Source organism: Branchiostoma floridae, chromosome 9 (genome assembly GCF_000003815.2).
Source record: "Branchiostoma floridae strain S238N-H82 chromosome 9, Bfl_VNyyK, whole genome shotgun sequence".
NCBI classification, from domain to species: domain Eukaryota; kingdom Metazoa; phylum Chordata; class Leptocardii; order Amphioxiformes; family Branchiostomatidae; genus Branchiostoma; species Branchiostoma floridae.
The window spans coordinates 15,274,794-15,288,504 of NC_049987.1; the positions used below are offsets into that span (position 1 = coordinate 15,274,794).

General features: G+C 40.7%; 1 protein-coding gene across 2 annotated transcripts; it reads right to left on the reverse strand.

Moving 5' to 3' along the window:
• Positions 1-1,150: 1,150 nt before the first annotated feature.
• LOC118423307 (steroid 17-alpha-hydroxylase/17,20 lyase-like) lies at positions 1,151-10,906 on the reverse strand. 2 transcript variants are annotated; one of them, XM_035831417.1, is made up of 12 exons: positions 10,662-10,906; positions 9,174-9,276; positions 8,603-8,733; positions 7,849-8,022; positions 7,158-7,251; positions 6,775-6,933; positions 5,561-5,682; positions 4,886-4,972; positions 4,365-4,490; positions 3,127-3,366; positions 2,573-2,732; positions 1,151-2,022 (listed from the first exon to the last, which is right to left on the reverse strand). In XM_035831417.1, the coding sequence occupies exons 2-12, from the start codon at positions 9,176-9,178 to the stop codon at positions 1,827-1,829; spliced, it is 1,494 nt and encodes a 497-aa protein (XP_035687310.1). In that variant the 5' UTR covers positions 9,179-9,276; positions 10,662-10,906; the 3' UTR covers positions 1,151-1,826. The 2 variants fall into 2 exon arrangements, with proteins under 2 accessions (XP_035687310.1, XP_035687311.1); XM_035831418.1 differs by lacking the exon at positions 9,174-9,276 and having other exon boundaries at positions 10,662-10,905.
• Between the last annotated feature and the right edge of the window lie 2,805 nt (positions 10,907-13,711).

Consider the following 13,711-nt stretch of genomic DNA (forward strand, 5'->3'; position numbering starts at 1 on the left):
AAACTTTGGAAATATTCATGGTGTGGAATTGGATACTTCTAATGGTTTCTAAATAATGATAACAGCATTCTACCATTATTTACCATTTTCTACCATTTTTTGTAAATGGTTCGGTGGGCTGGGAAGATAGCAATTCACACATCCTTGCAAAGTATGGTAGGGTGCCATGCAACAATGGCCCACCACAAAGGATCCACCAGTGCCCAGCAGTGAAATCTAAAAATATACAGATGCAACAATAGGGCTTACTTTTATGGGGGCAATAAACTAATTTTACCATTTGGCCAGGTTTACCATTTTTTGTAAATATTTGTAAATGTGAAATAATCACAGAGAGGTTTCACAATTATTCTAAATAAAGATATTTTTGTACAGTTACTTTCAAAATATTTCTAAAATATTAAAAGAAATTCAAATAAATGGGTATTTTCTTAGTCAATTTTTTTTTAAATCATTTAATTATTGTGGCTCAGATATTCTTTTATTCAAAATAATTCAGACTAATTATAAATATCGCCTAAAAACCCTCATGGTGTCTTGGAATGGACTCTATAACCAAATCAGCATGGCCTTATTTGAAAAAAAATCCTGCATGGGAATGAGGATCAATCCTGTAGGGTAAATATTGGGATGGTTATTCTTTATTACCACATAGCCAGAAGATTTTTTATGACCAAATTGTAATTATTATACGTATCTTTATACAAAATCTTTGTTTTTATCAAAACTGAAATACTAGGCTATGACTTTAAAGTAGTATTAACCATATAACGTAGGAATGTTAGAATGGCTGAATGGTTTACTATCATATTTGGTATGTGGGAAATTCGCGAAGACGAAGGGCAAGGTCAAGTATGGGCATGAAATGATTTTGAGATAATAGCTTTGTGGCTATATATCAATTTTCATTTTATGGCATCTCAGTGGCAGAGATGACGGGTGCCGTTATACATATTTTGAGCAAATATTATAACAGGGAAATCATTTCTAAAAAGTCAATTTAACATCGGTAAAAACCTTAGCCTATACAGCCCTATTAGGTGAATAGTTTTTAACTTACAACATTCAATTAAGATATAGCCTTAACCGAAAACAAGTCTCAATTCGACATATTCAATTTTACTAAAAACTAAAGGTTGTAGACTATGGCTTCCCATATCATATCATATTATATTAGAATATACAGTATAATGTTATGGTTATCCTGCTTGAATCTTATATAATTTCATGCTGCTAGTCTACATTCGTGATTAAGTATTACGTTATCAACGTGGCTTCAAACAGTTTTCATTCACTGAAATGAGTACGGAATTGGACGATTATTTTTTTCATTGGTGACATCTCCACCACGAAATCATGACACCGCGAATAGGCTTTCGTTTTATCAAGTTAAACATACTACACAATTTCAATCACAAATTTAAAACATTACAAATTTTCTTCTTTCCCTCTTAAATCATGGACAAACCGGTGATAGTAAATTAAATCCTGCAATTCTTATGCACTCGTTTGATGGGCAGATTTTGAGACAGAGCTTCATGCATTACTTGGGATACTTCGTGACATGGCAATTTGTTCGTCTGTGCCATTGGAATAAGCCCGTTCACGGATCCAACTGGGCATGCGCATGTCAAAGGTGAAGACCCCTGAGACATAAAGAAAAGACGTCCGGACATCATGCAAAGTGACCGACGGAGGCCATATATAGTCAAGGCAACAATTTATTATATCAGGGGCCCTCACCTTTGACATGCGCATGCACAGTTGGATCAGTTATTCCACTTATTACACGACTTTATCATCGACTTTCTGTAGATCAGCAACATTCACTTCCGGCAGGTCATGACCACGTTGTACGGGTAAGGTATGCTGATGCTGCCCTGACCTATCTCATCAGGGGTGAGATCAGGAGGCCCCTCACCCTCGGGAATGCTGAAGCGGAAGTTCTGGACCAATCCTCCAAGTAAGAGGAAGGTGTCTGCTTTTCCCAGGGCTTCGCCGGGACAGGCACGACGTCCAACACTGATGGAAAGACACATAATATAACACTAAAATTCAGATGAACAGCTATCTTGTCTTGTCTCTCGTGTCTTGTTTCAAGAACGTTTAAACAACGTGTTTACCCATCGAAGATGTTCACATGCCGTCGCATTTGATATACTCTATAAATGACCGTTATACATTTCCTAAATGACTGCATATATCCGTGTACATCTATGTACAACATCCTTATGGTGTCCTATTTGTTTATCACCCGAGAATAAGGCGTCACGTGACCTGAGAGTCAAAAGTCAAACAGGTTACGTGATGCTTCATTCTTGGGTGATAAACAAATCGGACACCATTTGAAAGTCGTATCACCCAATAAAATCATAATCGTGAGTGCAAGTCTTAATTTTCTAAGATGGACTGTAAATGTCGCTCCTAGTAAGATAATGCCAATACCATTACCCACAGGGATGAAGTAGTCACATAATGCCCCTTTAAATACTGTCTGAATCATAAAGATCCTGCTTGCTCACACATTTGGCAACCTCTGATTGAAAAAAAAACAAAAAAACTTTGCACCTACCCGAATGGCATTAGAGCTGCAGGTTTGGGTATGGGTTTTCCACTCTCATCCAAGAAACGTTCAGGCCGGAAAACGTCCGGATCTCCCCAGGTGTCAGGGTCATGGTGCAGGGCCCACAGGTTCGGCAGGATCCAAGTACCCTTGGGGATCTGGTAACCTCCTGAGGGGTGTGTAGATTGCATGGTGAGACATGTAACATACATATTACTTTATTGCACAACAATTCTATGAGGTACATCGTCATGTCAAAATAAACCGTGACCATAACTTGTTCAGAACACGAGATAGCTAAACCGGAAGTTGTGCTGCAGTACCAAGAGAACCCGCTAGGGGGAGGGGCCGAAATCTAATCATTTCCAGCTTTAGTCACAACCTACCAACACACCAAGCATGAAACCAGTCCACCCAGCCGTTCTTGAATTATCTTTATACGCGAAAAATAAATTCCTGACATGCCTGTACAGTTTTTGGAATTCCTGACAAACGGAGGCACACTACTCTATTAGGCTAGCCCCTGAGGTGTCGCCAAAAGCGCCATAAGAAGAGTTACTCACTTAGCGTGGTGTCGACAGTTGTAGCATGTGGCAAAGACACAGGATCCATGGATGCCATCCGCATCACTTCATGAAAGATCGCCTCTGTGTACGGCGTGGCCTCACGGTCGGACAGCTCCGGCAGCCTGTCACGGCCCACCACACTGTCTAACTCAGCAGCCACCTTCTCCTGTATCTCCGGGTGGACAGCAAGGTACAGGATGGCCCAGCGTAGAGTCAAGATAGTTGAGATTGTACCCGCTGAAGATAAAACAGCCACCTAGATGTATTCTTTTATATATAAATATGATATAGAAATTGATAAAGGAAAGGTGTGTATACAGCCGTTTATATGCGATTGCTATAGCCAAAGAAGCGAACATACATCAGTTCCAGTACAATCTGTCTCTAAATGTCGATGAAGTGAAATTTTACAGAAATCTTCAGTCCTTTACTGTTTTAGTTAAAATAGCACAGTTGAATAGCAATATTATATTTTTTGTACACAACCAATTTGTAGTTTATTCTGTTAAAGTTTCGGTAACGTCGGTCAACTTCTTCAGGGCAATTCTGATTTGTACACCTAATTCACATTGAACTGCAGCATAGGTGTCGCTGCTGACAGATGTGGTCGAAAATGTATTTATATACTAAATGAGTACATAAATGCGGTGAACCAGTCAGAATTTCCATGTGGAAGGTTAAAAGGGCCCGTCGGTGGAATAAACTACCGGGGAGGGGCCAACAAAATCCAACTGTCTCTGCGTTCTGTCCAAAAGCACACATAAAGAAAGGCTTTAGAATTCAAAAATGTTTTAATCTCCTAAAGTTATTTTCTACTGGATAGATTGACATGTCTACTTAAATTTTGACCTCTGAACTTCGACCTCTGAACTCCAAGCCAAGAACACCATGCTTTGCCAAGCAGCAGACATGCCCAATATATCCAGTATTACACCCGTAAGGCCAACTAGGGTCGCAGATTTTAAAAGTAAAAATTCTTCTTGTGCTGTTAGCAGAAAATTGGCCGAATATGAAAACGTCAGCAAAAAAAAAAATCAAAAATAATACAAGAAAGAACCTAGGGGTACGCAAGTTACAACAATTGCGCATGACTCATTTCCTGGTCCCTCCCCTACTTGGTTGTGTACAATTGAACTGTTCACGGTAGACATAGTTGTCACATAAAGAAGAAAGCGTTTGTCTGATGTTGAAAGTAATGATTAGAGTGCAAAAGAGAAGGAAAACATTTTGAGTACCAAAAAAGATGTCACCAATCAACTGCCTGAGATGAGTGTCTGTCAGAGAATCGATGTCCTGGATTCCCTCCTCCTCAGCGTCCTTCTGAGCCTTGATCATGTGATCTGTGATGTCACGGAGGTTATCTGCAGAAGCGTACATTGATATTCATTAAGAGGGACTAAGATGCATCAGAAAAGTATTCAAATATCCTTAAGTGAGAATCTCTGGATAGAGATAAGAGATAGTCTGGGCACTTTCCGATCACTACCCAGAAAGTGCCCAGACAATCTCTTATCTCTATACAGGGTCTCCATACACTCAGCGAGTTTAAGGAGCCCCGGTCGTAATCTGATGGTACTCAGGCTACTTAGGAGACAGCAAAGTGTCAGTATTCAGTACGCCATTCATGTTCACATTCCTGTACGTATGTAGTTATAGAACTAAGATGAGCGCCACTGTACAAATTTATCTGTTTAATACGCCTTACATTGTGCCATGTGCAAATGTCGTGCAATAAAGTTCATTCATTAATTCTTACTTGGGTCAAATGATTCCCTGTGCTGCTCCAGATGACGCTGCATGATCTCCATAAGTTGGTGCGTCATTTTTCGGTTGGCAGTTACAGCTGTGTATGAGGTATAGACAAAAATGCGGCTTTAATAGTGCCTTGTCATTTAAAGCGAATAATCATTTTACACTAATCAACACAATCGGTATGCTACATATCATCTGCCGTCTAAGTAAGCCGATTAGTTTGACATACAAACTTGCATAGCACGTATTCAAAGCAAAACTAGTGGACTCTTCCATATCGATCCATTGACAATCAATAATAGTCAATCAATCACCTATCCTGTATTCTTTTTACGAATCACTCATCGATGAGGCATATCTGGCATAAAAATATAATAATTACACAAATAGAAAACCAAGACCACGTAACATTTTCTTTCCAACTGGACTCAGAATTTCGAACTAACCCTCCTTCGTTGTGATCTTCTAAACCCTTTGTTTCTTAGAAGACCATGGCATCACTCTACTAAACATTTTCATTTCGCATGACAAACCTTTGAAATGACGTCACCACTCCCTTAGCATTATGGGAAACAAAATAGCCGCGCCCAGGGAAATCTACTAATACATACAGGTTGCTATTCAAACCTTTATAAAATTAAACTGACAGTTCGTTCAGGAAAGAAATTCAGTTACTCACACGATGAAGGCAGGAACCGAAGTAAAGGATAAACGTCAGCAAGAAGACCTTGTCCGAACGTTTCAGTGGTGTCCTTGCTTATTTTCATCAGGGTGTTGAAATCCTCGTCGTCCATGTTGTACCTGTCACAAATAATTGGTTATACGTAATTTCTTTCAATTGTTTTTTCTGCCTTTGATATGATTGATAAGACCAACACTGTAGGTACGAGTTTGTGTAAGGAATCCGGTAGATTCTAAAATCCCAGATAGAAGTCTGCGAATTTTGGGTCCAACTTTGACCATTGTGTTTGGTTGACGGGTAGGAGTCGTCAAGATCGATAATAAGCCTCCTAGTGTGTACCCATTGTACTGCAACGTTTGCGGTCAAATTATCTGCATGTGCTGCGGTCGTGATTTTTATTGGTACGCAGCTGTTGGTGCGCGCGGGCAAGAAGTTTGAAATTCGTAAGATTGACTTGTTTAAAACTGCAGTGGGCGTTTTGTTCTGGAGGGTAATAACTCGAGAAAGGGTTCATGGATCGTTATATACTTTTTATTATGTGGATAGCTAACATTAATAGCCTTCTTTGCTAAGACTTGTATAATTTGCATGTATTGGGGGCTATTTTAAAACATTTGTAATACGTCATTCGTCACACATAAGAGACCGCATTTTTCTTGACAGCAAATCCCAGCCTACAAGTATCCATCGTGTTAAATAATCTGTATGATTACAGCCAGGCAAAAGGGTAGAAGGCGAATACTAAAACACACAACAACAAAACGTACATGTCGAATATATATATATATATATATAGAGAGAGAGAGAGAGTGAGTGAGAGAGAGAGAAAACACGTACAAGAGGGCTGCCACCTGAGCTGCACGGGTAAACGTGCTCTGTCGTTAGTCAGATACCCACTTCTATCTAGTTTAGATAAGGTCCAACATATCAAAATTGTCATTAAAGAGTTCTTGACAGGAGGAACACGACCAACACCATTATATGGGGACAATTCACCCTTTTTAATCGCCAGTTTTCTACTGTGTTTTTTCATAGGGTTGTGAAAGGTAAGCAATGACCTGGCCAATGTGAAATTCTGTTGATATTGATAAAAGGCTTATTGTACTCAAATAATTAAGCTTAAAGATTAATCAATTATGTACACTTTATTTCTTGATGATGCTCAGAACTTGGCCGCTCTAGCTCGTAGGCACTTGTAGCTGGGTCAGTACCTTGTACCGAATGCAGCTGAACAGATGACGTTGTAGACCAGCTGATAAATGTAGTCTTCAAGGTCCACTGCTTGACCCTCCATCTTGGAGAACACAGCGATGGTGTCTTCCAAAGACTCATGGACTTTACTTTGTAGATTCTGTGCTGAAGCATAACCCCTAAAGGTGACAAATTAGCAATCAGTTATCAAGCTAAGATTTTGTAGCTTTATTTCTCTCTCTTGATTATTCTCTCTCGTGATATCTGTTGCCTTTTCTTTTGAAATTTTCGAAATCCTTCTAACAAAGATAGTGAACTCTTAACAAACAATTCCTAGCATTTTTTTGCCGTTCTGAATATTTTCTACCCTATAAAACATGTGGCTACACACTCTGAACTTTACCTGATGGCACTGTGAAACAGTTTCCGGTGTAGTTTCCATGTTGGACTGTAGTCTGCGAAGGCGATGTCTTTTCCACCTTCAGAAGATATATCCGCTGGAAAGTATATATCCACATTGTGAATTGTATTTTATGTCATATCTGTGACGCAAAAACGTTCGATACGGATGTTCCAGACCGTGTGATAACTTTCCGTATCAAGCGGGTTCTAAGTTGAATCACACAGGCTCCCTTCGAGTAAATCGAAGTATTTCGAACGGGCCGGCGAATACGGCACAGTTGAAAATTCGAATACCGGATTCGGACATCAGAATTGCTGTTGTTACAATCTTTTGTTCGAGGACACAACTTCTTGTGCATTTCGCATCGAAATATGTGTTTTCCCATGTGGATATGATATAGATAAAATACAACACGGCGTATTCTATATGTATTGTGTTGTATTGTATTCTACTGTGCTGTACATGTTTTTTTCAACCAACAAGACGAATCCCATGTATCAAAGAAAGGCCAGGCACGTATTGCGACTTCAAAGATCTGGGTTAATGGGTAAAAAATCTCTAGCAAAGAGAGGTTGAAGCTAGGATTGCTCCGTGAGTAAGATATCAGTAGTCTAGTAAACCGACTTAAATAACAACAAAAATCAGTTTTAAGAGCAGTTACTTCCTGATCCTAAGAGCAAACAACACTTACTTGACAACATCTTCGGCCTGCCTGCAAAATCCTCTCCCTTCTTCACAAAAGCCTCCTTTACAGCATCCAGACTGTTCAGTACGACCACGTCAGTCATTCCCATCTTCAGGCTGAAAACGTCTCCGTACGTCTTAGCGAGGTCGATGAAGGTTAGGTACGACTTGCCACTAAACACTGGGTGATAGGAATCATACGAAATATGAGTTCGAAGACCTCATACCTCATTTAGAGCCTTTGTAGATTTATTGTTCCATCTTGTGTCATTGAGTATGCAAATAAGGTGGTAATTAGCGTAATGTTATTTAACTTATGATGGTGTTCTTAACCACAAATGCATACGGCACATTATGTAGAAGTCCTGTCATTTTGTAAAAAATGTTTACATTATGTAATAAATTAAGCAAACATGAATGAATTGCACATCTACATAATTTACACATCCTGTTGCACACCCTTAACTAATTAACATATGCCACAATTAGGTTATTCCCACCATTCACTATCATGGAATCATGGTGATTTAATCTTTTTTTGCATTAGTAATGTCTGTTAATGTTTTATCTGCCATGAATCATATGCTTTACGTTATTTTTGTTGGATAGTGCGTAAAGACCCATTATGGAAAACACTGTAATTACAGGTTTTGCTCATACATTATGCAACTTAAGTCATCACTTCAATACTCTGTATGCCATTGTGTACATCTCTGTGTAAACTATCAGCACATCAACAACCACGGAGCCACGATACTTACAGGAAAGGTTACCAATGACTGGCCAGAAAAATGGTCCAGGGGGCATCCGCCATCGTTGCACATAGTCCTTCAACCATTTGACCAAAATTAGGGTCACTAACCCCACAGTTATCGTCATTAGCCACATCGTCCTGTAGAAAATGGGGAGGGGGGCTAACGTTACGTTAGTTCACCTTTATTCGCCAGGTAACCTTATATCCGTCATTTTAAAACCAGAGTATTTAGGGATATCAAGTTTCAAATGGCAACATTGTCGGAATAGTACAGTTTAAAACCACAGGTGTATCCGGTTCGCGTCCCTATCCCATATTCGCCAAGAAAGGGGCACAAACTGGATATCCAGAATACGGACTTCCGGTGCAGACAACAATGGTGATTGTCAGGACAGTAAAATGTGATGATTCACGCTCAGGTTTCCATATTTGGTGCGCGCGACTCCGCGAGTGCTGCTGTTGTGCTGTAATTATAAATGCATAATTCGTAATTTATTGCGCGAGAATCATAATGGCGCATATTTTTGTCTTTCAACAGTTTATACCTAAATACCGTTTATGTTTTAATGTGCACTAACCTCATTTCCTTCGTATGAGACGCAGCAAAGATCGAGGATGAGGCACATGTACAGGGCGGACGGGCAATACCCAGGTTTGAACTCGGCTTCCGTCCTCGCCGCACTGGTGCATGGTAGTGCAATCCGGGCACGTTGATAGGGTCATAGGGGAGTACCAAAAAAGCAGTCACTGGTGACAGGTCATTCCACTTGGAACATACGACGACTTTCAATGTCTCAAACGATTAGAATGAGGGAAAATATGTTTCCGTTGCTACGGGCTTGGCCTTTCTTAGAACGGGAGAAAATCAATGCGCGCGCGAATGTCATCCATAAAATCAATTCAGTGTCGCCTAATGGGCAAACATTGTATGTCAAAGTACATGTTTAAACATTATGTGACTTATGTAGGTCTAAGGTCTTTAATTCGGTTACACCCATGCAACCTACTGTACACCACACTGCTTTCGCACCCTGTCTCTTCCCGGCACCACGCTGCCTTCGAGATTCCTCCGCGATGCCACTGAAATGTTACTCTCCAAGCAGAGGTTAGGCTGCGGCTGTTTTTTTAACGTTTTTTTAGTCGTTTTTATCGGGCTTTCTATTTATCTATATCTTCCTGTGTCAAAACCTAACTTCAAGTAAAATGACAAATAGAAAGCCCGATAAAAGCGACTAAAAAGACGTTTAAAAAACAGCCGCAGCCTAACCTCTGCTTGGAGGGGACCGAAATGTTTCGTTACGGGCTTTCGTACATACAGTCCGACAACTGACGTATCCCTCCATCATCATTCACTAACAGTTTCCGCCTCGCTGACGTGAATTTAGAATAATCTCTATGGCCCTTTCAAGTACTGTGACGCAATACTTTTTACCGGAACATCTTCCAAGGGTTGCGGATAAATACTGTATACACAGTTTTGATAGTGTGTCGTGAACATAATCTATTTAGGACACGTACGGCTGGGTTAGGCTTAGGTCAATTTTCCAATGTGGGGCCCGACCGGGATGTTATAAGAAAAGAAAAATTGCCTAGAAATATGCACTAATCATGCCAATGAATCTCATTTTGCCATTTTGTGCATTTTGAAGTATTTCATATCAGTCTTTTCGCATTCGGAAGCTGCCCGGCTGGGCCCGCTTTGAAAATGTTACCTAAGCCTTAGACGGACACCGCCCTCTCATATGCATGCCACATACACACTCCATTTTCATGCACAATGTTTTTTTTTTTTTTAGAAATGTCAGCTTATGTCATGCAAATACAATTATTATCTCTGGGAAAGAGCTTTAGTTTGTTCCAGTCGGTAGGCTTAGCAAGCACACACACCGAGCTGTTATCATGCAGACTATTAACACGGAGGTTCGGTTCTGGTGAGACATTTTAGCGGTAGGGGAATTTTGGAAACACTAGAATTTTCCTAAGAACTCACTAGTCAAGAACCATACGACGTAAGGGAGAGGTGATTTTAAGGTCTTGTTAGAAGGCTGAAAATAGTAACACGATACCTGCAGTGTTGTTTCCCAGTCCTCAGGAAAAATCAAACCCTAAGAGTGAGTTCACTTCCGAACGATACATTGATGAAAGAAAGCCAACCTCCTTTAGCAAATTGTATGATCCCCTCTAGGAACACTTGCTCCCAAAGTCACAGTCTCCTTTATATGGACTCGGTGGTTCAACCGCTAGCTGCGTGCCAAGCTTTGTTTGCCAGGCTTACCTCACAATCATGTGATGACTCCGTCGTGTGTGCAATTTTGAATGAGGTCAATGGTAACCAAGACGACTAACGTCATCTGAGGCAATGATTTTCCCTTTAAGAGGGGTCAACGACTGACAGGATGTTAGCCTAATCTTCCCCCAAGATGACTAGAAAGCCAGCCTCCTTTGGTAAATTGTATGATCCCCCCAGGAACAGTTGCTCCCAAAGACACAGTGCCTCCTTTAATAATTCGTATGGACCCCGGTGGTTCGACCGCTAGCTGCGTACCAAGCTTTGTTTGCCAGGCTGAGCTCAGAATCATGTGATGACTCCGTCGTGTGTGCAATTTTAAATGAGGTCAACGGCGACCAAGATGATCAACGTCAGTAGTATAGTAGCGACACGCTGACTAATATTATTCAGGAGCAAGAAGGAGCAGGTCAGAGGTCACATATGATTGATTCAGGCGTAGGTCATGGGTCAGAGGTCACATAACTATTCAGGCGGAGCAGGTCAGAGGTCGCATATGATTTATTCAGGCGCAGATCATAGGTCAGATATTATGTATTCATTCGGGGCAGGTCAGGGGTCAGATATCATATATTCAGGCGGAGCGAGGTAACTATGACAAAACCCACCCCACCCCAAATGAACCTCCCCCTCTCTAATTGTGAATGACATGCCCTTATTTGGCCTGGTTAAGTCTACTGAGATCAGTCTTTAATGGATGCGCTGAAAGCACAAACAACAGACGTCTTTCGTCAGTTACTATATCACAAAGCCCCAGACTTGTTTCCTGAATACAGACACCCCAGTTCGGCGGCGTACGTAAAAGTAGTACAATGGGTGGATGCGATCTCGGCGGAAGAGGAATATGGAAAGATTATTGACAGCTTCATGGACAACGTACCCAACGCGAGGGATGGGCTGAAAACGGTGCTCGAAAAAGTACTGCAAGAGCGACGATTAAACTGGGGTCGACTCGTTACCGCAATGGCTTTTGCCGTGGACGTATGTGTCAACTCGCACGAACGGTATGAAAGAAATACCGATGCCATCTCCACCGAGGTAGCAACGTTGATTTGCGACTATGCGGGAAACTGGGTATTACGCCAACGTGGATGGGACGGATGGCTTGACCGTCGTCGGCACGACAAGTACCCGTCGTTTGTACAGTGTCTCTGTTGGCTTCTCACTGCACACGTTTGCATCATCGTGACGTAGATTTTGCGCTGAACACGATACCATGTTTGACACATAGGACGCCATGTGTGTTGGTTATGAATTCCTTAATACAGTTTTGATCGCCGTCAAGTGATAGTAACGTGTTAAGAAATAAACAGGATCACCGTACACAAGTGTCTTTTGTGTTGTGTTGATATATGCCTACATAACAGACACGTACAAGGCTACTCCAAAGCAATGATTTCCTGCATGTACATATAGATGGCATACGTCCGTTCAAAGAAGTTGGTCTTTCCCTCCAGAGAAATGTTCTCCATGAAGTCAAAGGGGTTCTCGCTGTTGTAAAGCTTACTGCACATGAGTTCTCCCAGCAGCCTATCTGCGACAAACTCAATGTACTGTTTCATCAGGTCTTGATTCATCCCAATCAGCTTCACAGGAAGAGCTTCCGTCAGGAACTCTTGCTCAATCTTAACAGCATCGTCGATAATCTGGTAAATGCGCTCTTGACTAGGCTTATTGGTTGCTTTAGAGTAGCTATACGTGTTGCTCCGGAGTAAATAAAACTGCTCCGGAGTAAAATAAACTGCTCCGGAGTAACAGAAAACTGCTCCGGAGTAAATAGAACTGCTCCGGAGTATGCTCCGGAGTAAGTGAGTAAGTATATTTGTTGTAAGTATGTATATTTGTCATGTACGTACGAACATATACCATCTATATGTACATGCAGTGAAACATTGCTTTGGAGTAACTATACGTGTTGCTCCGGAGTAAAAACACTGCTCCGGAGTAAAATAAACTGCTCCGGAGTAAAAGAAAACTGCTCCGGAGTAAATAAAACTGCTCCGGAGTATGCTCCGGAGTAAGTGAGTAAGTATATTTGTTGTAAGTATGTATATTTGTCATGTACGTACGAACATATACCATCTATATGTACATGCAGTGAAACATTGCTTTGGAGTAGCTATACGTGTTGCTCCGGAGTAAAAACACTGCTCCGGAGTAAAAGAAAACTGCTCCGGAGTAAAATAAACTACTCCGGAGTAAAATAAAAATGCTCCGGAGTATACTCCGGAGTAAGTGAGTAAGTGTATTTGTTGTAAGTATGTATATTTGTCTAAGTATATTTGTTGTAAGTATGTATACTTGTCATGTACGTACCAACATATACCATCTATATGTACATGTAGTGAAACATTGCTTTGGAGTAACTATACGTGTTGCTCCGGAGTAAAAAAAAACTGCTCCGGAGTAAAAGAAAACTGCTCCGGAGTATGCTCCGGAGTAAGTGAGTAAGTGTATTTGTTGTAAGTATGTATATTTGTCTAAGTATATTTGTTGTAAGTATGTATACTTGTCATGTACGTACGAACATATACCATCTATATGTACATGCAGTGAAACATTACTTTGGAGTAGCTATACGTGTTGCTCCTGAGTAAAAAAAACAAAAAAAAACTGCTCCGGAGTAAGTGAGTAAGTATATTCGTGTTAAGTAACGCATACGTATTTGCCATATACGTGCCTGTTATGTACTAGGCATATATCAACACAACAATACAAAAGACAGAAGTGTACGGTGATCCTGTTTCTTAAGACTTTACTATCAATTTACGTCTATAGAAAAATGTATCAAGGAATTCATAACCAATGTACATCTCGTCCGATCCTGTA